This window comes from Pelobates fuscus, chromosome 12, assembly GCF_036172605.1.
Source record: "Pelobates fuscus isolate aPelFus1 chromosome 12, aPelFus1.pri, whole genome shotgun sequence".
Classification (NCBI taxonomy): domain Eukaryota; kingdom Metazoa; phylum Chordata; class Amphibia; order Anura; family Pelobatidae; genus Pelobates; species Pelobates fuscus.
This window is the reverse complement of record NC_086328.1, coordinates 104,792,075-104,815,048: the sequence shown is the minus strand read 5'-3', so window position 1 is coordinate 104,815,048 and position 22,974 is coordinate 104,792,075. Positions and strand designations below refer to the sequence as shown.

The 22,974-nt window shown below is 44.3% G+C and overlaps 1 protein-coding gene across 3 annotated transcripts in view; it reads left to right on the top strand.

The window, feature by feature from the left end:
• SCUBE2 (signal peptide, CUB domain and EGF like domain containing 2) overlaps positions 1–8,585 on the top strand; it is a 105,997-nt gene extending 97,412 nt beyond the window's left edge. For all 3 annotated transcript variants that reach the window (XM_063438857.1, XM_063438856.1, XM_063438855.1), the window contains 2 exons: positions 5,115–5,194; positions 6,758–8,585. In XM_063438857.1, the coding sequence (XP_063294927.1) occupies positions 5,115–5,194; positions 6,758–6,910 (233 nt within the window). In that variant the 3' untranslated portion in view covers positions 6,911–8,585. The remainder of the gene's footprint in view (positions 1–5,114; positions 5,195–6,757) is intronic.
• Positions 8,586–22,974: the final 14,389 nt, after the last annotated feature.

Genomic DNA, 22,974 nt, shown 5'->3' with positions numbered 1-22,974 from the left:
GTTCGGTTGGTGGTAAAGCGTCCCGATCCAGTGTCTCATTTGGTCACCAATGCCTGTTCTCCTTAGCGTCTCCATCATGAATCGCCAGTTCACTCTATCGAAAGCTTTCTCTGCATCCGTCGATAGCAGAAGTAGCTTCTTCCGATAGAGTTTCGCCGCATGTTGGACCACAAAGAGCCGGAGGGTGCTATCCCTGGCTTCTCGGCCCGGGATGAATCCCGTTTGGTCCGGGTGGACCAGTCGCGGCACGTACTGACGTAGTCGAGAGGATAGGACTTTGGAGAAAAGCTTGATATCAGCATTGATGAGCGAAATCGGGCGATAGTTGCCGACCTGTTCCGGGTTTTTACCCGGTTTCGGGATCACCGTTATCGTCGCCGCCAGGGACTCCTTGTGGAAGGATGCTCCCTCCCGGAGGCTGTTCAGTGCATTGACCAGCTTCGGGACCAACTCCTCCCCGAATTTCTTATAATATTCCACCGGAAAGCCATCCGGGCCCGGCGCTTTGCCATTCTTGGCCACCTTGAGGGCGAGTTTGACCTCTTCTTCGGTAATCGGTGCGTCAAGCGATTCAGCTTCCTCAGGGGTGAGTGCATCGGGGTTGAAGTCACTCAGGTATTTGACGGTGTCCCTTAGTTTGCTGGGAGCAGCGGGGCCCTCAGGTGAGTTGTCCAGGTTGTAGAGGTTTGTATAGAAGATCTCAAATTCCTTCGCGATAGCCTTGGGGAATTGCGTCAGTACTCCTTGTCTGGTGCGCAGAGAGTGGACCTGGGCTCGATTTTGTGGGCCTCTGAGCATTTGGGCCAGCAGTTTACCTCCTTTGTTTGCATGCCTGTAGAAGAAAACTTTGGATCGTTGCAACTGTCTCGTATATTTGCGTTCTAGGATGTCAGTTAGTTTTCTCCTATGTGTGACAAGGTCTTTATAAGTTTGATCTTGCGGGGATCTTTTATGGCTTTGCTCTAAGGCCGCTATCTGTGCGGTAAGGTCGCGTATTTGCTGACCCTCTTCCCTTTTCTTTTGTGCTGCTATTCGAATTAGGTGACCCCTGAGGACACTCTTGTGTGCTTCCCATATCGTCAGGTCCGTTAATTCCTCAGACACGTTCTCCTCAAAGAATTGACGAATGTGCTCCGTAATTTGCAGTCTCGTCGGTTCGTCTAAGAGCAAGGCATCACTTAGTCTCCACGTCCTTATTGTCGGGCGGTATAAGGGTGACTCCATCTCCACTTTTACTGCACTGTGATCTGACCATGGAGTAGTTTGGATAGCAGCTGACCTTAGGTAGGTCAGTCCTTCCTGTTGCACGCAGATATAGTCGATCCTGGAGTATCGACGGTGCAGCGTGGAGTAATAAGTGAAGTCCCTATCCATTGGGTGTAGTGCTCGCCACGCATCCATGAGCCGTAGGTCTCTGAGGGCTTTCAGGATGGTCCTGATCGTCGAGCTAGGCACACTGCTCCGTCCCGTGGATGTGTCAATCAGGGGGTCCAGCGGGACATTGAAGTCCCCCCCCAGGATCCGAACCCCCTCTACAAATTTGGTTAGCTTCAAAAGCGTTCTGCGAATAAAGCTCGCCTGTCCTGCATTCGGAGCGTAGATGTTCGCGAGCGTGTATTTTTTCCCTGTTATCTCCCCTTTCACGAATAGAAATCTACCGTCGGCATCGGCTATCTGGTCGGAGACCATGAATTGCAGATCTGCCGCGACCAGTATAGCAGTGCCTGCCTTTCTCGTGGAGGGGTGGTTGCTGTAAAAGTTGTTCGGGTAGTACCTGCTCCTGAGTAGGGGATTCGCCGTCGCTCGTAGGTGGGTTTCCTGTAAGAGCGCGATGGAGATGCGTTGGCTCCTGAGAGTTCTCAGGAGATGGGACCTCTTTTCCGGGGCATTGAGTCCCCTGCAGTTCTGCGTGAGAACGGTTAAGGGTGATGGGGAGTAGGCCATCGTGGGAGGGGGGGGGTATCAACTACGTTCTGCCAATGCACGGGCCAGGCGCCCAGCTCCGCCGGACCACCAGTCGCACAGGAAGACTGAGGAAGGATGGGGGAGCGGTGTTCACGGGGGGGGGGGGAGGGGAGGGGTAGCGGTCGCCTGGGGGCCCAGGAGGGGAGGGTGTGAGGCGAAGGTGTGTGTGTCGATTTCCTACCAGAAACTACTATGCTTTCCGTGTGTTAGTATCCTAATGTGTGTTAATAAATGAGGGTATTCACCCCAGAGTTTCCCAACGTGTGGGGTTGATACTGCCTTTGTCAGGCAGAGTCCCTTGTAACTGGGTGGGCGGCCTACGCTGTACCTCTACACGGTGAGTACCGGAGCGGCAGCAAGCGCGGATCCCCCAGTAGTCTTGGTGTACTCGGGTCTAAGTCGGGTCGTGGCTCTCGCCTAGTGGCGACGGTCAGGTGTGTGTGTTCCGTATGGGTTGGGTCGGGTTCCTGTTCCGCTATGCATGAGTCAATAGGTGTGCACATAGCGATCGGGTCTGGTGCCTATGCGTACTCTCCAGTTGGGGTCTGTGACGTCCGTCAGGTGTGTCTCGCCCCAGTGTGGTCTCTCTGTCCCCTGTAGTCCGGGCTTTTGGCGTGATAGCTGATAGGGTCATCCAGGCATACAGTTAAAGTAGTGAGCTCGTCAGTCTGGGGTAGGGGGGGGGGTAGCGGGGGGAGCACAGTCTACCTTCTCACAATGCAACATAGTAAGCAACATAAATATGTGAACCAGGGTACATGAACATGAATAAGTGCAATCCCCCCCCCCCACCTCCCGCCCCGCCCAGTCAAACAATCCCGATCACCCGTCAGGCGAAGAATCATGCATATACAGAGGCAAATTATAATGATCGGCATTGTGAACCAGATAATGCAACATAATCGGTCTGACAGTAAATACATTTGTCCCCATGGAAGTGGATCCCCGTCCCTCCCAGCATGAGCCCCCACCCAACCTTGTCATGGTTCTTGTGCAATCCGTTAATACGGCCGACAAAATGTGTGGCCCACCATAAATCTTCCGCTGCACTTGTGTAACGCAGAAATAGATAGGGTCCCTGAGGAGCACTCCCCACTCAGCTCAGTGCACCCATTCCATGCGGGAATCCCCAATCCCCCCTCCCAAAGTAGCCACATGGCATCATGTTGTTCCGTAGTGTGTGCGTGTTCATCAAAAGCTATGCCCCATGATGGAGAGAGTCCCCGGGGGGGATGAGTCACTATCACAGGTGTGAGGGTGGCAGTTGGCATACGACTCATTATGGGTGGCGGAGCGTGCTCACCAACAACTATACAGTGCGCGGTGACATCGTTATCTGAGCTGCAACTATGGGTGTGGTGCATGCTACCAGTGAGGGCCATACCTCGCGGTGGGCTAGGTCCCGGGGGGGACGGGTGTATGTCTTTCGTAAAAAGTTATCAAACAGTGTGCTGCCCAAGATGGGGGTGGTTGAAAGTACTTATCTGTTTCCGGGCGAGGGATGACACCTGGATCCCTTGATCGGGTGCAGCGTCAACATCGGACCATCGGGCAGGGGGGGGAGAGACACTCCTGTCCGGCTAGACCGCCCGGCTAGTCCTCAGCATGTGGGGCCGGGTTGCGCGGCCTATGTGCTGGGGGTCTGCGTGGTGAGTCCTCTCTGCGTCTCCTGGCGGCTCTCTGAGCGACGGGGCCTGGTCGCTGTTCCAGGGGTCCTAGTATCCAGTCTGCAACTTCGGTCGGTGGTAGGCCTAGTCTCCTTAGGAATACGGGGACCTCGTCTGGCCACCTCACAGGTACCCATTCATTGTCGTGGCGAGCTAGCAAGCTAAAGGGGAATCCCCATTTATAAGGTATGTTTCTACTTCTTAGCAATTGTGTTACAGGTCGTAGAGCTCTGCGGGCTTCTAATGTGAGTGGTGAGAGATCCTGATAAAGGGCGACTTCTGCTCCTTGAAATGGCCATGTCTGTCTGGATCTTGCTTTTGTCATTATGAGATCTTTCACTTTAAATTCGTGAAGGCAGCAAATGATATCTCTGGGCGAGTTGTCAGCATTGCGGGGCCGGAGCGCTCTGTGCGCCCTGTCGAATTGAAAGGCCGGCGGGGAGTCAGGGCCCAAAATCTCCCTGAATAGGGCTGTGAGGGTGTCTTCCACGTTTTCTTCGCTGCGTGGTTCAGGGAGGTTGCGTATCCTTATGTTAGACCTGCGGCCCCTGTTGTCCAGGTCTTCCGCCTGTCTCCTAAGGTGTAATAGGACGGTACCTTGCCTGCTTATAGCCAGGTTGTTGGCTTCTATGCGGCCCGACATCGTTTGCTCCGCTGTCTCCAAGGCCTGTATACGGGTGCCCTGTGCTGCCAGTTCATTCCCCAGCGTTGCGACCTCTGCGCGAATAGCCTCATGTAAAGTATCTGATGAGGCCTTTAGGTCTGCTTTAGTGACCATGCTGGCAGTCAGGGTGGTCAGGGCTCTTATGTCCGCCCTGATGTCGGCTAGCGAGAGGGTCTCACTCTCCGGCGGCGTGGTCGGCCCGTCGGCCATCTTGGGGCCCTGGTCGGCTTGGGACGGTCGCAACGGAGTGCGGAGGTATCCGTCTAGCGGTCCGCTCTGTGAAGCGGGCAACTGTCCCCTGGGTGTCTGTGGAGCGTCCGGGCGTTTCGTGCGCCCCATTTGGAGAGTCTGTGCTTCAGATTGTGCCCTTATTATTGCTGCGCGGGTCGGAGCTCCGAGATTAAGCGGCCGGCGCCATCAGCGTTCAAGCCACTACCCAATCTGCGCACACATTCAATCAGTCCATAGGTAAGCATTTCTCAATGCTTTCCTATGGACGGCAGCTGTGAAAATCACAGTGAGAAACGCGGAAGTGCCTCTAGCGGCTATCATTGAGACAGCCACTAGAGGCTGGATTAACCCTAATGTACACATGTTTACAGCTGCAGGGTTAACACTAGAGGGACCTGGCACCCAGACCACTTCATTAAGCTGAAGTGGTGTGGGTGCCTATAGTGGTCCTTTAATTTAGTTTTACACCTCTCGTATTTACACTCTTTTAATTTCCTAAAGGAGTTATGTAAAGCTAATTCAGCAAGTGTGTAAATCACCTATAGTGAAATATTGCTAATAATGTATTTTATGTATCTTTCTCACAGAAGATTATCAGGAGCTTATAGAAGATATAGTACGTGATGGTAGATTATATGCATCAGAAAACCACCAAGAAATTTTAAAGGTAATTATGGATTATTATTCATGCTTGTTGTATTTTAATTCTAAATTTCATGTAAACCATGGAATCAAAAGTAAATTTTATTTCTAGACCTCTACATTTTTACATGTGTAAATGGATTCCCCCCCCCCCCCCCCCCCCAAAACAATATTCATTTTTATTGCTTAAATGAAAGATTACTCAAAAGCCCTATCTAATTTACCATAAGTCATCTAGAGACCATTTGTTTACAGCTACAGTGTAGGGCTCCCTCAACATTAAAGGACCGCTATAGGCACCCAGACCACTTCAGCTTAATGAAGTGGTCTGGGTGCCAGGTCCATCTAGGATTACCTCTGCCTGCTGTAAACATAGCAGATTCAGAGAAACTGCTGTGTTTACAAATGGGTTAATCCAGCCTCTAGTGGCTGTTTCATTGACAGCCGCTAGAGGCGCTTCCGCGCTTCTCACTGTGATTTTCACAGTGAGAAGACGCCAGCGTCCATAGGAAAGCATTGAAACTGGCTGCGCGCTCAGCTCTTGCCGTGCATGCGCATTCAGCCGATGACGTTAGAAGAGGGAGGAGAGTCCCAGCACCGAGGGAGCCCGGCGCTGGAAAAAGGTAGGAATTTAACCCCTTCCTCCCCTTAGAGCCTGGCGGGAGGGTGGCCCAGAGGTTGAGGGGGACCCAAGGACCCTATAGAGCCAGGAAAACGAGTATGTTTTCCTGGCACTATAGTGGTCCTTGAAAGGCAAAGTAAATTCATCCGTTTTCTTTATAATGTTTAGTTTCGAGCGGTTTCACTTGTGGAAAAGATACATTTGTATCCTCACATGGCGCATTCTATTTGGGATCGAGTGATAATATCTTATCCAAATGAGCTTTAACACCTCCAGACCAATTTTTTAATTTTCTCTTGAAAGATAAATTCTATTAAATATTTTATCTGACTTACCGTTATGTACAGCCCTAATGTTTTAAGAGTTAATTTCATTCAGTAGTGAAGATATGTTTCATGCATTTCTAGACATTGGTTATGTCAAACAAATGGTATCTGGTTGCATAGCGCACAATAAAAAGCATGGGTCAAACAGCCAAATTATCTGGAGTGTATGAATCCCCTGCTGATTTATGTCTCTGGAAACAGAACTGAAAAGGAAAGCGCTTAATGCTCCGTCAATCTGAAAGCCGGCCCAGACGTCATCAGGCAGCAGGAAAATAGGATTATAATAGGAAGAAATAAAACCTGTCCTATTTGAAATTTGTGCAGTGCTTTCCCTGTGAGACTATAAGGGAGGTGTTTGTGTAGATATAAGCTTGTTTCAGTGGCAGCATGACCACGCATGTGTTATCAGCTCCCATTTACAGCTATATAGAATCTGCTTCCATCGGCTGTACATGTACAGTGCTAGGCTCACTGGAGCCTCTCTGAGAGCAGACAATTATGTCGTACAGGACAGTAAAAGCATAGTGATTTAAAAAAAAAAAAAAATTATATCAAAATTAAATTAGTTTATAATTCTGGGGCAGGGGATTGATTGTTTTTATTTTAAGAAGAAAAGGGACTAATTATTTTCCTCTTTTAGGATAAGAAACTGATAAAAGCCTTATTTGATGTCCTGGCTCATCCTCAAAACTACTTCAAATACACTGCACAGGAATCCAGAGAAATGTTTCCAAAGTCCTTCATTCGACTGCTCCGTGCTAAGGTGTCCAGGTTTTTACGACCTTATAAATAAGGATTTGACTTTCTGTCTGTGATCTTCATCAGGTTGGCAGTTTCACCAGGTCCTGCTTTCACGTCACTCCAAGTATCACTCGCTCTTTGGCATAATTAATTATATCAGAAGCAGGCCTTTTATATCTTAATAAAATGATCTTTTTGACGACTAAATGAACGAGTGCTGGAGAAGTGGAACAAAGCCTTGATTTAACCCAACATTTTACTACCATTAGCTTTACTGGTGAAAAGTACCAACAAAATGCGTGCATTTCCCCAGAACATTAAATGGACCGACGGACCTTATATTCCTTTATCAAGCTGGTTTAGCTACACATCATCATTCGATAGCAAATCTGCCTTCGGTGAGAAACTACACATGGCAAAGAATAAAACCCAGTGAGTGGATTTGAAGCCCTCGGTGTATAATGTTGGATAATTTGTCTTCCTAGCTTACAGACCCTACCAGTGTGTCAGAGTGGCTGAATTAATAGAAAGCATAGCTTCAGTCTGTAGGTACAAGGTAATTATAAGAGGTTAGTCCTTTGAGTATCACGTAGAGACACCAGAAAGTTAATAGGTAGTAAAATGATCATGATGGCAGATATGGGTTTATCAAAATGTAACATTAAAATCGAATCATCAGATCTTCTTGGGGTGATTTCTCAATTTCCCACACCGGGCTTGTGTATTCAATATTGGTCACAGGTAGGGGACGCCCTGCTAACAGAGAGAGATTTACATTTAGTGGGGAGCAGTTCATTTTTATCAGGGAGCTTATACAGAAAGTAACAGCACCTATATTTTATATTGGTGTTCCTCAACATTTAGCTTTAATTTATTCGTATGAAAATAATTTTTTTTTTTTTTTAATAATGTTTTGGGGTCTGAAGTGGACACCCAACACTTGGGACAATGTTTCAGAAGTCAGGAGAAAGGGATGAGTAAAAAGAAAATGGCAAACCAGCTGTCACCTGTCTCGGTTTGACTCTGTTTTTATCATATTTCTCATATTACTGGAATATTATCAGAAAACCATCCTGCTCTAGGCCTGTCCTCCTCTGAAGCACAAACTGGGACATCATTGAAGGAACCTGGAGATGAGATTTGAAGCATTGGGGCTGGAATAAACAGAATTCAAAATGGTGCATCATTTCAATGCCGAGCAAGTGATGTGTTCGCTTAGTCAAGCAAACTTAGCCTCACAGAAGCAGAATGGCGTTTGACAAGGACTTTATTAGAATTCTCCACTTTGTTCCTATTTGGACAGCAAAACGTGTGGCATAAAAGACAGCCTGGCAGCAACATGTCTACTATGGGAAAAATGGCATTTGATGGGATCTGATGCAAGGTTCCTGGGAACAAGCATTGTTTGGAGGTCAGGGCACAGTGACATGGACAAGATGCCTAAAACTTTATAAATGCACCAAAGGCTGTTTCTCCCAAAAACACGTTAGCTGCAGCCATGCCCTAGCTAAAGGGGCAGATATTCGGGGCAACATGTTCTCAGTAAACGCAATGAGCTGATCTGCAAAGGGAGTCACGTCAGAACTCTAATGCGTTAGTTTACCAGGCAGTATAAAGTTACAATCTGAATACAAATAACAGATTTTAGATTTTGTTTCCATTGTACTTAAAATATATTGGGGTATTAAGAGAATATTTTTTTAGTTTGTGTAGCATTAAAGCGCTTATTGAACTGTGATTGATGTCTTTGTGAATTTGTTGTGTAACTTGACATTTTTATATTTATTTAACACATGAGTAGATGTTGGCATTCTTAAAGTATAATGCTTATTAGTATTTTTACAGGGAACCTCACCAGATTTAGTGCTGCCAATCCTCATAATTGAAGGGGGTCGACCAAGAAGTGTAATCGCTACAACCCACTGTTGTGATTTAGTTGTATATGTGCCTCAAACTGTTTTGATTGGCTTGACAGAAATTGAGGGTGTCCGCTGCCTATCCCTTCACTTAGCATATATTTCTGTATTTTGACTTTGTTCAAATTTGGACAGAAATAATTGGCAGAGCAGGTCAGCTGCTGATACTCTCATCCAATGAATGTCATCCAGATGGAGTCAGAAGTGGTATTCCTGACTGCTAGTATGGAAGTACGCTCATGGGGACCCTCCGTTTATGTCAGACTACTTGAAGCAGATTTGACACAGAACTATGGAATGGTGCCAGGGGCATGCTGGCACCCTAAACCAGGAATTAAACTTGGCTCTTTAAGCACCATAATCACGAAAGCCTGCTAGTTGTTATTGGAAGTTTGTTATTAAAGGCTTTCAACAAATGTGTACGATTTCCCCTATGCAAATCAAGCTCCTAGATTTTGACTCTAAAAATAAATGAAACCAGAAATGAAATAAACATGAGTTTTAAATTGTGCAGCTACTTCATTAAAACAGTGCGTCACTGCAGTGCTGGCTGTAATATCGCATATTAATACTGAAAGCTTTACACATCATTTTAAAAGATATATATATATATATATATACACAAACACACTTCTGAAATGACTGTCTGTCGTGTATCTGCATTTTACAGCACTCCTGCACATCTACACTCTCTTTTCCCTCCATATTAGAGGCAGTACACTATGAGGGATATCACCATCTTCTTCTGGCAAAAGCCAGGCAGGACTCTATCATAAAAACGTTAAAGAAGAGGTTAACCTTTTTGACTATAAAATCTAAGAAAAAAAAAAATGCCCAGTTGACTGCTTGCTTTCAGTGTAGGTAAGACTCGCAATGTTGTTTTCGCAAGCAAGGTAAGGCGGAATGGCTGGGGAAGACTCCTCTTGCCCGAAGACCAGCGTTTCTCTTAGTCTCAGCTTTTTCTTCTTCAAGCCTAGCACCTGCATTTCACACTTGTGTAGCTTACGCCCAATCTGTGTCGGAAAAGGCGTAGGTGCACTTGGACCCACTGCTGGGAGATCCTTAAGGTGGATCACATGTACGAGTTACAATGCTTTCCACCTGGAGACTACAGCGTGCTACACACAACGTGATCTTTGTGTCAAATTCAAGCAGGAAGGACCCTGGAGTCTTTTTAAACCACAACTACCTGCCAGCCAGGTGCTGTTCATCTCTGTTCTCGGCGTGCTCTCACCCACCCTCCAGCATACCCTGAGGACATTTTAAGATAAGAGTATTGGGTTTTACCTTTTTAGGGTTTGTCTGTTTTTTTATCATAGTTGACGATTTCTCTTTCTTTTCAGTAGATCTAATCCTCAAACATCTGAGAAACTTGTGGATAAAAGGAAATGTCTCTCCAAATCCAAGCATCTGGTCCGTGCAGCTTGCATTTTACCCATTCAAGATAGTTACTAAAATAAAATATGCAGTATATTCTGACTCCAGGTTGGATTTCTCTGCATCATCCTCCAGAAGATTCAGATTGCTCATATGATGAAGATTTTGCTTAAGGAGTGGATATTTCCATTCACTAAAGTCTTTCTTACCATCCTCTTTAATACAATAATTTGAGGGAAGAACACAATCACGCTAGAACATCTTCCTAAAGTTGACATCCCTATTGCACAGCTGGGTAAGAAAACCACTCAGCCTTTTTGCCCATAGCATCTTGCAATCCACTGGAATCTTCAATAGGCTGAGTCTACTTTAAGGAATAATTTGGTAACTAATGCTGCACAGAGTAAAGCCCTTATTGCAGGATCTTTGGTTACTAAAGCACATCGCACATAGCTGGATTTGCTGGAAAAAGTATGGTGAATCTCAAGAATAGCCTGTTAAAATCCTTCAAAATATCAAGACAGCTTCTAATTTTCTAGCAGACTACTTCTGACCACTGTAGAAAGACCCATGGATTTAGCTGAAAGTTTGAGATTCTGAATTTGGGATACAACATATTTCAAACTAGTTTGATCAGAAAACTAGACTGTTGCTTTACTTCATTGAGATCCAAAATTGGTCTAAAACACATTGCAAAAGAAGATTTAGTTTTTCTTGAAGATGCAGACTTCTTAATTAACTATTCACAGGTCTCCCTTTCAGTTTTTGCTCTGCCCGTCAGGTTTATGCAAGAGTTCTGTTGATCATTACTGCCGTTCTAAGGAAGGAATGTTCATATTGTCCCTTATGGCCTACTGGCTGTTGAAGGCACTCTCAGACATTTATCTTCAAGATATCCAGAAGTCCTCTTTGTGTCTTCAAGCAAGTCAGATGTCGTTCTCTCGATGAAAAATTGTTTCTGGGCCTTATTTTTTGTTAGATTTGGCTGTCCTGAAGATTTTTCTACCCACAGAAAAGATTAAATTAAGTATTGTCCTGGTCTTCCTAAAAAAGAAAAAAAAGGACACAAAAAAAGCTGTATGTTCCATAAGTCTTTTCTCTACAGCCATTCCAGCCATCCACTGGGCCAGAGCAATAATTAATGTGACTGTTAAGAAATATATAATATTAGAATGGAACAGAGATCAGTCCTCTCTGGATTACCTTATCAAAAATGTAGCATTTAAAGGGACACTATAGTCACCAGAACAACTTTAGCTTAATGAAGCAGTTTTGGTGTATAGAACATGCCCCTGCAGCCTCACTGCTCAATCCTCTGCCATTTAGGAGTTAAATCCCTTTGTTTATGAACCCTAGTCACACCTTCCTGCATGTGACTTGCACAGCCTTCCATAAACACTTCCTGTAAAGAGAGCCCTATTGAGGCTTTCTTTATTGCAATTTCTGTTTAATTAAGATTTTCTTATCCCCGCTATGTTAATAGCTTACTAGACCCTGCAAGAACCTCCTGTATGTGATTAAAGTTCAATTTAGAGATTGAGATACAATTATTTAAGGTAAATTACATCTGTTTGAATGTGAAACCAGTTGTTTTTTTTTCATGCAGGCTCTGTCAAACAAAGTGATTTAACTCCTAAATGACAGTGAATTGAGCAGTGAAATTGCAGGGGAATGATCTATACTCTAAAACTGCTTTATTTAGCTAAAGTAATTTAACAAGAAAGCACTTCAGTTGGTGGGAACTCTCAAGGTTCATTTTGGAAGACCTCTCCTTCAGAGTGATAGAAAATAGTTTCATCACAACTGGCGCACCAGCTTTCTGTTTTTGTGGTGACCAAGAAAGATTCCACCAATAACCGTTGCGCAAGAATGTGTGTGGTTTTGTTTTTTTTTCTCCCGACTTGGTGTTTTGGTATAAAGGTTAATCCAATCACATCTTCTGTCCCTTGCCTCTGGAGCTTTCTTCAACTGGGCTTCATTTGACTGCTGACCCATATACCATCCCACTGTTGCCCCAAATAATACACTGGACACCTTTTTAAGTGGATAAGGGCAACGGCCACAGCTTTATTAAACAGTAAAAACTCATAATTCTTAATTCCTGCCAGCTGTTGGGTGAGGACCCAACAGACAGTTCTCCTTCCTTATTCTCCAAGAGCCCAACACAGCCGTCGCTAGCCATCAGCCTTGTGCCGACTGTCGTCTCCCCAAGGTGACCTTGCGTCATACTCCTTTCTTTTTCGATTCCGCTGTCCAGGGAAAACCGCCAGCTGTGACAATGAGAAAAACACACGAGAAACCACCAACAAACCAGGGAGGGAGGGTGGGAAATTCAACCAGGGTGAATGACAATCTCCTTCTGACTGGTAAGTCTCCTCCCCTGCTCCCCCATTATAAGTCCTTCCACATTTGCAACATTGTTGCTCCTATTATTCCATCCCACTATCCTGGGCAGCAGTCATGCTCCCCCTCCCCTATTTGTCCAGGGGGACACTTTATGTTTACTTCCTGCTTCTCTCTATGCTCAAGTCTCTGAATTTGGCCACAAGTGGATCACAAGCTAAATCTCTGGAGTAAAAACTGATTGCAGAGCAGTCTTTAACTTGCTTCCTACAATTGTGATGGATAGAAATTAATGTGTGTAAAATGTCTATTTACTATAATACACGAGCACAGGTATACACTCAAAATGGCTGCTAGAGCACCCCCTCCAATCGACCAAGACCCTCGTGTAGTAAGAGGGCGTCTCCATCCGGAGCTACACCTAAGATGACGATGACATCAACACCCTCTGGAGGAAGTCCATCAAGATTAAACACTTAACACCTAACCAATTAAATGTTTACTTTACTAAAACACCTAACTGTTAACCAATTGAAAAGTTTACTTTCTGTATTTGCACATGTTGCATCTTTTGCCTTTTTAGGGGGCTACGCCGCCCCCTGACAATACACTTGGAAGTTTTCATTTTAACTGAACTTTTGGTGTCAGTGTGATTTCTTCAAGCGTGCATGCATCATTTCATTTAAAACATTTGGAAAGGGGCAGATATTCAAGCGAACACTTGGTTTAGTCTAAAATACAATTCGTGAAATCGCTCCACTGTGGGATCTTAATTTGGTTCTGTCAGCCTCTTCGAACCTTAACTTGAGCCGTTACTGGATTGGCTTTTGAGTATTATAACCCTGAAAACATTGTTCCTGATAACGATTACATTAGCTAAGCATCTTGAAGAACGTCAAGCAGTTTCAGCCTATCCTCCTTATCTGACTTCTCTTTTCCATACGATTATGTTAAAGCTTCATCCCTCCTACCGAAGGTGGTCTCAGTTGACAACATTAGTCAAGATCTAATTTGGCTTCTTTCTGTCAAATCCACAGAACAAAAAAGAAAATAAATTCCATTGTTTTTTTTGTTAAGAACCCTTCTGTTAAAATTAAGAAATTCAGATGCTCAGAACACTTGTTTGTCCTCTACCAAAGCCAGATCAAAGGATTTATGGCCTCCAAGGGATGGATCAAGGAATCAATTTTACTGACCTACAGTGCCCCAAACCTGCCTCATCCTCCGCATTTTTAAAGCTCATTTAACCAGAGCAGGTTCTACCTCAAGGGCAGCAAGCGCTTTTACTTATCTGGCACAAAATAGGCAAAGCTGCCACTTCGAATCACACATTTTTGAAGCATTACAGATTAAAGTGCTTTAAGCAATTGTGAAGTTATGTTTTTCCACCCTATGGGATTGCTGGTCTATCTCTAATGTTGCATTGTCTGTAATCTAGAGGAAAATACAATTTTTATTAGCCATACATTTTCTTTTTCCTTAAAGGAACACTATTGTCACCAAAAACCACTTTAGCTTAATGAAGCAGTTTTATTGGATAGATCATGCCTCTGAAGTTTGACTGGTCAATCCACTGCTATTTAGGAGTTAAATTACTTTATGTTTATGTAGCCCTTGTCACACACACCCTGGCTATGACTGACACAGCATGCATGAAAAAAAAATGGTTTCACTTTCAACCAGATGTAACTTGCCGTAAAATATTTTCTCTCCATCTCTGTAAATTAAACTTTAATTACATATAAGAGGATCCTGCAGGATTAAGCAAGCTCTTAACAGAGCAGGAGATAAGAAATTCTCAATTAAACAGAATTGGCAGTAAAGGACGTGTAAACATTAGATGACTCTTTACAGGAAGTGTTTATGAAGGATGTGCAAGACACATGCAGGGAGGTGTGCCGAATGCTGTATAAACAAAGTGATTTAACTCCTAAATAGCAGCAGATTGAGCAGTGAGACTGTAAGGGCATGATCTATACACCAAAACTGCTTCATTAAGCTGAAGTTGTTTTTGTGACTATAGTGTCCCATTAATATTAGAGGCAGTGCACTTCTATTTCCCTCCCTATTTAATAAATTATTTTTGCATGGTTTGGCTTGTGTACTTTCTGATGTATTTTTCAGCTTTTGGGGTATTTTACAGTCAGAAGAGGAGAAACGTAACTTTTTTGTGTTTTTGTATTTTTAAATAGAGCCCTGTCTGCCTTTGCCAGAAGGAGATTGTGATATCCCTCATGTTGCACTGCCTCTAAATTGAAGGAAAAAGAAAATTGAGTAAGAATTTTGTCTTTCTGAGCCCTTAACACTGACTACATGTGAAGTAATTCCAGGACCCAACAGCACCTGGTCCCACTAAATTTACATGTAGTATGTACATTAACCCCTTAAGGACACATGACATGTGTGACATGTCATGATTCCCTTTTATTCCAGAAGTTTGGTCCTTAAGGGGTTAAACATGTTGTGAAACTAACAGCTTTGTGGTGCTGTGCAAGTGATAATTCATCCGTTTTGTAACATTTTAACAAATAATACAATCGAATCATGGATTTCTTAGAATACCAAGTCTAAACCATCGCTCCCACGCACTTAAATGCAAGCAGTAAGCAACCTTCCTGCTCAAGGCAACTCAGGTCTCTGCCATATCAGATCTTAACACAGGGGTTTGTCTTGGCGAATGTTCGTACTCCGGGTGTTTGAACTACTTTTTGTTTCAAAACTACATTTCCTATGATGCTCAGACAGCAAAAATCTGCAGTGCCAAACTTCACAATTTCTGCTTTTAGATATATTTCAGTGTATAAATATTTAAATCCGCAAAATAGCCACAGGTAAAGCAGTTAAAGGTCTATGGGTTTTTGTTTTCTTTAGAAAATGTAGTCAAAAGTCTAATTCTTGTCTGTGATTATGCTTCATGTTCAAGAACAGTTATGGCTTTAAAGGGAAACTATATAGCTCCCTTATAGTGCCTCCTCCACTCCCGTCCCTGTGGTGCAGAAGGTGTTAAAAACCCTTTCTGTCACTTACCTGGGTACAGTGCCAATGTCCCTCAGCACTGGCTCACGTCTGCCACCGCTCCTCCCACGCCGCCATTAGCCGTCGGGGGAGGCCTAATATGCATGCGCGGCAACGCCTTAGGATTTCCCCATAGGAAAGCATAAGTCACCTAACACCCTGGAAGTCCCTCTTGTGGCTGTCAAATTTACTATTCAAGTCTATAATCCCCCAGTCAAGGCAGTCTTTCCGCGTGGGCACGCTGGGCACTTTCCCGGGGCCCCACAGCGTTGCCCATGTACCGGGTGACAGGGGAGATCCTTTGATCTCCCCTGCCAGCCCACGGTGCACCGGCTCTGCTTACTTGTTTTGGGTCATCTCGGGCAGGTAGGGAGATCAAAGATCTCCCTCACCGGGCCAAAGGACCTTCGTTTAGTGAGAGGGAGGGAGAGAGGACCTGGGAGGCAGTTCCTCCCGCAAGCGTGCTGGTCTGAGCTTTGCCGTGGGTTGATAGAGGAGCTGCAGGTTTTAGATCATTACTCGCCACCAGGGTTGGCAGTGTTCCCCCCTCCCACCAAAGGTAAGAAGAAGGGTGGGGGCACTGAGGGGGGACATGAAGCTTTTTTTTTTTAAATAAAAATAACAAAAAAATCTATTTTCCCTATGCACCCCCCCTTTAACACACACACATTGCACCCCTTACAGCTGTCTGTGTGTGTGTTTAGCAGTCTGTGTGTGTTCAGCAGTCTGTGTGTATGTATTCAGTATTTTATTTACCGTATTTATTCGAGTATAACGCGCACACGTGTATAACGCGCACCCCTAATTTTCGATTAAAAATCGGTATAAAATTTTATACTGATTTTTAATCTAAAATTAGGGGTGCTTGTTATACTCTAATAAATATGCTCCGATAATACCGACCGCCGGGCTCATTACAAGCCCGGCGGTCCTGGGGGGGCGGGCAGCAAGCGTTTACTAGCCTCCGTGCAGCTCCTCCAGCTTCCCAGTGTAAATCTCGCGAGACCCGCGGCCAGCTCTGACGGCTATCGGTCCTGGGAGGTATAATCGGAGCACCCACTCGAATATTTATTCGAGTATAACGCGCACCCCTAATTTTAAATTAAAAATCGGTACAAAATTTTGCTCGTTATACTCGAATAAATACGGTATATATAAAATATTTTACCAGGAAAGATACATTGAGATTTCTCTTGTTTTTAAGTATGTCCTGGGTCCACAAATCATTGCATTGTTAGTTAGTGTACAATAAAATACAAAAACAATATTAATATACAATATATACAAAAGGTAACATAGAACAGGTAGGAAATATATAATCAACCATGACAGGTGCATTCTGTTTTGAGGTATGTAGAGAGGGATCTCTTAAAGGACTTTAGGCTTAGGGAAGATTTTAAATTGTGCGGGAGGTCGTTCCACAATTGCGGTGCTCTGTAGGAGAAGGAGGATCGGGCTGCTTTCTTTTTGTATTGAGGTAGACTAAGTAAAGTGTTGGTACTGGATCGGAGGTTATAAGAAGTGGGAACAGCTGGGGAAAGCATAGCGTTCAGGTAGGGTGGGAGTTTCCCCGAAAAGCTCTAAAACACAAGGCTGTAAAGATGAAGGGTGCGTCTGGATTCCAGCGACAGCCAGTTTAGTTGTTTTAGCATGTCACAATGGTGGGTCCTGTAATTACATTGTAGCACAAATCGGCAGAACGAGTTATACAATGTGTTGAGTTTATTAATGTGGGATTGCGATGCAGATGCATATACTACATCCCCATAACCAATGATTGGCATCAGCATTTGCTGTACAATCTTTTCCTTTACTGTAAGGCTTAGGCGGGATTTGTTTCTGTACAGGGCACCTAGTTTTGGAAAAAGTTTAGATGCAAGCTTTTCTATGTGCAGGCCAAAAGATAGGTTGGGATCTAACATCATACCCAAGTATTTGAAAGAGTGGACTGCGGTCAGTGTGTTCTGTGTGTATGTATGCAGCAGCCTGTGTGTATTCAGCAGTCTGTGTGTGTATACAGCAGCTTGTGGGTATTCAGCACTCTGTATTGTATAAATGTATTGCATTTGTTAATAAATATAAACGTAATTTTATCGATAATTAAAATTTTAGGCAGGGCTGGGCAGGGCCCCAGTTCACTGCTTTGCCCGGGGGTCCATAATGTTGTTAAGATGGCACTGCCCCCAGTATGGGAGAATACCAGAAACTACATCATGCCCCCTACCCACCAGTTGACCCCCTCTGTCTATTCATGATTTTTCTCCCAACTCCAAATCTAGCTCACTTCCCATAGCAGGTAGTCTAACCTCTTTAGACTGGGGACAGATCAAAGGTCTTAAAGGTGGGACATGGGGAGATGATTGTGACTCCTACTAATGCTGAGTAGAGAACGAGTTTGATTTCCCTAGCTCTAATGACCAGTTGTAAGTATGAAGTCTTCAACAAGGATACAGTTACCTAGTGTGTTAAGTCACATTGCCCAGTGTGCTGGAACCTTGATTATCCCAGATGAAGCATTGTACAGCCCCATTAACCCATGCCGCCTTGTTATATTGGTTCCTCCTTTGTATTATCCATAAAGCAGTTTAATTATAGATCCCTCACTGCACATCAGAGAATAGGCTTTGCTTGTAATTACCTCGAAAGAATAAGATGTTCCTTTTTGTGTCGTTAATGAAGGGTTTTGTTGCCAACGGCTTGAAATAAAATGGTCTGCATGACACATTTACACAGTGTGGAAAAAAGGAACATGTGACTCTCCAAAGATTTATATATGGCAATCCCATCATCCCCAGCCATTCTGCTCCTAGCTTGTATACTGTTCTATAGCTTGTTACTACCAGTGTTGTCCAACTCTAACAGGTAGACAAATCATGAACAGTACCGTATTTACTCGAATCTAATGCGCCATCGAATCTAATGAGCACCTCAATTTTTGAAACCTGGATGCTGGAAAAATGTTTTTTGCTGGCAAATGTAATGCACATTCATACAAGAAGATACTACTATACAACACTGTCCTACAATGAAAATGTTTATTGCCATATACTATAGTAACATTGATGGTAATTCAATTTTAGAGTTACATGTTAAGTCTATTCTTTCTTAAGCCCTCTTTCAGGAACATAATATGCCTATATGAATTCAACAGTTTGAATTCGCCAGAATGCAGTTCGTCTGAAAATTTTGAATTTTGCCCCGAATCGAATGCGCCATTGTAGCGTTACTCACCTTTCCCAGGGGCCGGCCGCGGTCCTCTCTTCAAGCCGTGCGCGGTCCTGCGGCTGCACGAGCCGCGCGCGGCTCATCCGACGCTTCGGACAGGAAGGCGGGCAGTGACCGCGAGATGCGGTCACATGTCCCACCTGAATCTAAGAGCGCGCCGCGAGTCTCGGGCGCGCTCTTAAAGAGACAGTGGGAGCCTAAATTGCCAAAAGGCTCCCATTGGCCCCTGTCATCCCACACACCCCATACACTTACCTTTTGGGGGTGTGGAAGTGACAGGAGCCAATCACATTAGTTTTGAACCTATTTATACTTACCCTTTTCCCTTAGTTCCTTGCCCTATCATAGTTTCTGCTACAGTTCCCTTTAGCGCTTATTGTGTTCAGTTGTGTTCCTCCATACTTGACCTTGGCTTTGTATTCTGACTTCGTTTTCGCTTTATCCTTGTCTGTTCTGTTTGCCGGCTTGCTGTTTCCTGTGTACCAGACCCCGGCTTGTCCTCGTTTACGCTGTCTCTTTGTGCCCTTGACCTCGGATTGTTCCTGACTCTGTACTTCTCCTATATACGTCGAGTCCGGCCATTCTAAGGTCCGGTAGACGTATCTGTCCTCTGTTCTGCCTTCTGTTTAGCTGGATCCTGCGTGTAGGGGTATATTCTCGTTACATTACGATAGGGCCTTGGACCCCGCAGATTTAGCTCAACAGATGGCGTCTCATGAGGCTAGATTTGTAGAGCAGGATCACCGAATGGATCAGATAGCCCAGGCTCTCCAGACGCTCTTAGCTAGAACCATTCCAGCAACCACACCTAACCCTCCTACACCCCTTCTTCCTGAAGTAGCGACTGTGCCTAATGCTACGGCCCATTTAACACCTCCTCCTAGGTATGGAGGGGATTCTAAGACATGCAGAGGGTTCATTAACCAAATAGAGTTTCAGTTTGAGATGTATCCACGTTCATTTCCCACAGAGAGGTCTAAGGTTGGGTTCTTTATGCACCAACTTACCGACAAAGCGCTTGAATGGGCAAATCCTATTTGGGAAGCTAATGGACCTATGGTGCATGACTTTCACAGTTTTCTTACAGCATTTCGCAGAACTTTTGACACTATGAAAAGGTCTAAAAATGCCGCAAGAGCATTAATGAGAGTTAAACAGGGTTCTAGGTCTGTGGCTGATTACGCTATTCAGTTTCGTACTCTTGCCTCACAGGTAGATTGGACTAACAATGGGTTAACTACTGCCTTCATGGAAGGCTTATCAGACTCTATATTGGATGAGGTAGCAGCTAAGGAGCTTCCTGTTGCTTTAAAGGACCTTATTGACTACCTCATTGATATAGATAATAGGATTCGTGACAGGCTGTATACCAAGAACAGAAATGGACGTTTTGTTACACCTATTCACCCCAGAGTGAATACACCGGAGAGTGTTAAAGTATCTGAAGAGGAACCTATGCAATTAGGGGTTGCCAAACTCTCTGATAATGAAAAATTACATAGGAGAAGGGAGGGACTCCCTATATTGTGGTAGGAGAGACCATATGGTAAAGGAATGTCCTTTGCTCCCGGAAAACTCTCGCACCTAAGACCTTATAGGGGACTGGCCTTGGGTGTGATTTCTAAGTCTCCTACATTGCCTCCTAACCGACTGCTTCTCCCTGTTTCGTTACATATGGGAGAGAGTTGTATAGTTGAAAATATATACGCCTTGGTTGACTCTGGGGCAGCTGAGAATTTTATAGACTCTGGTTTTGTAAAGAAAAACAACATTCCCATCAGGGAGAACGAGATACCCTTGGCCGTTGAGGCCATAGATGGTAGACCATTGATATCTCCAGTTGTTACTCATGAGACTGCACCGTTACACATGTACACAGGGGTTTTACACTATGAAACCATTCAGTTCCAGGTCATCACCTCTCCCTCTTCACAGTTAGTGTTAGGGTATCCATGGTTACGTGCCCACAATCCCATTTTTGACTGGGAGACAGGACAGATAAAATCATGGAGTGAGGCCTGCCATGAGTCATGTACTATTGAAGTCACGCCTGTGAATTCTATTAATGTTCCTACCACTCCTCCTTTGTCTACGGCTATACCCTCTCAGTATTTATCTTTAAAGACTGTCTTTGATAAAAGAGAGGCTGACAAATTACCGCCTCACAGACCCTACGATTGTGCTATTGACCTGTTGCCTGGCACTATACCTCCAAAGGGCAGGGTGTACCCCTTATCGGTTCAAGAAAACCGTGTCATGGAGGAATATATTAAAGAATCATTAGACAAGGGATTTATTAGGAGATCCTCTTCTCCGGCTGGAGCGGGGTTCTTCTTTGTATCGAAGAAAGAAGGTGATTTAAGGCCTTGCATTGATTATAGAGGTCTTAATAAAATCACCATCAAAAATGCTTACCCTATACCATTAATAACAGAATTGTTTGACAGGCTCAAACGTGCTACGGTATTCACCAAATTAGATCTTAGAGGAGCATACAATTTGATACGTATAAAAAAGGACCACGAATGGAAGACAGCCTTCAACACTAGGTCAGGTCATTATGAGTATACCGTCATGCCATTTGGGCTTTGCAATGCCCCAGCAGTATTCCAAGAATTTATTAATGATGTCTTAAGAGACTTTATTCACTCATTTGTTATTGTGTACTTGGACGACATTTTAATATATTCTACAGACTTACACACTCATCACAGACATGTTACGACCGTTCTGAAGACCCTTCTTGCTAATGGTCTTTATTGTAAATTAGAAAAATGTCTATTCGACCAATCCGAAGTCCAGTTTTTGGGGTATTTGATTTCCGCTAAGGGTTTTCGTATGGATCCCCGGAAGCTCGCTGCTGTCATAGAATGGCCTCTGCCGCAAGGTCTAAAAGCCATCCAGCGTTTTCTGGGTTTCTCTAATTATTATAGACGTTTTATCAAAGGTTTTTCGTCTATTGTAGCACCTATTACTCGTATGACAAAAAAGGATGGAAATACTCGTGTCTGGTCTACCGAGGCACTTCAAGCTTTTGACTTCCTTAAGACTACGTTCGCCTCTGCACCTATTTTACAGCATCCTGTCCCCTCATTGCCCTATATACTTGAAGTTGATGCTTCAGATATCGGGGTAGGTGCTGTTTTATCTCAAAGAGAGTCTCCTGAAAAGCCATTGCATCCTTGTGGCTTCTTTTCTAAACAAATGTCCAAAGCAGAGAAGAATTATGATCTGGGTAATCGCGAACTCCTTGCTATCATTTTAGCACTCAAAGAATGGAGACATTTGTTAGAAGGCACTAAGGATCCCATCCTCATATTTACGGATCATAAGAACCTGTCCTACCTTAGCGAAGCTAAAAGATTGTCTTCCAGGCAGGCTAGGTGGTCACTGTTCTTGTCCCATTTCAATTATATAATCACCTATAGTCCAGGTGATCGGAACACTAAAGCGGACGCTCTGTCCAGACAGTTTTAAACTATTGACAAACAGGATAATAGCAACTACTGTATTGTCTATTTCCTCGTCCCTCTTGCAGGCCATACAAGCGAAACAAAGCATGGCACCTAGCGAGAGGCCTAATGATAAATTGTTCGTTGACGTTCCCGAGAGACGGGATATTCTGTCACTATATCACGATACTAAGACTGCTGGACATCCTGGTATTTCCAAAACAGTGTCAGCTGTTTCTCTGTATTTTTGGTGGGATTCCTTACGAAAGGATGTCACTGACTATATAAGTGCTTGTACTACTTGTGCCTGTATGAAATCCTCTAGTAGAGTTCCTTGTGGGCTGTTGCATCCGTTGCCCGTTCCCGAGAGACCTTGGTCTAACCTATCAATGGATTTTATTGTTGAATTACCCCCTTCGAATGGTAACACAGTCATCCTGATGATAGTTGACCGGTTTTCCAAAATGGCTCACTTTGTGTCTCTTCGCAAGTTGCCCACATCCCAGGAACTGGCCCTTATCTTCGCTAGAGAAGTATTTCGGTTACATGGCATTCCCTTATCTATTGTGTCCGATAGGGGTAGCCAATTTATTTCCAGGTTCTGGAAAGCCTTTTGTACAGAAATGGGTATTTCTCTCTCGTTTTCTTCCGCTTACCATCCCCAGTCTAATGGAGCTGCTGAACGTGCCAACCAGTCTTTGGAGCAGTACCTCTGTTGTTTTGTGTCTCACCATCAGGACAATTGGTCTGACCTGCTTCCTTGGGCTGAATTTGTTCGGAATAATGCC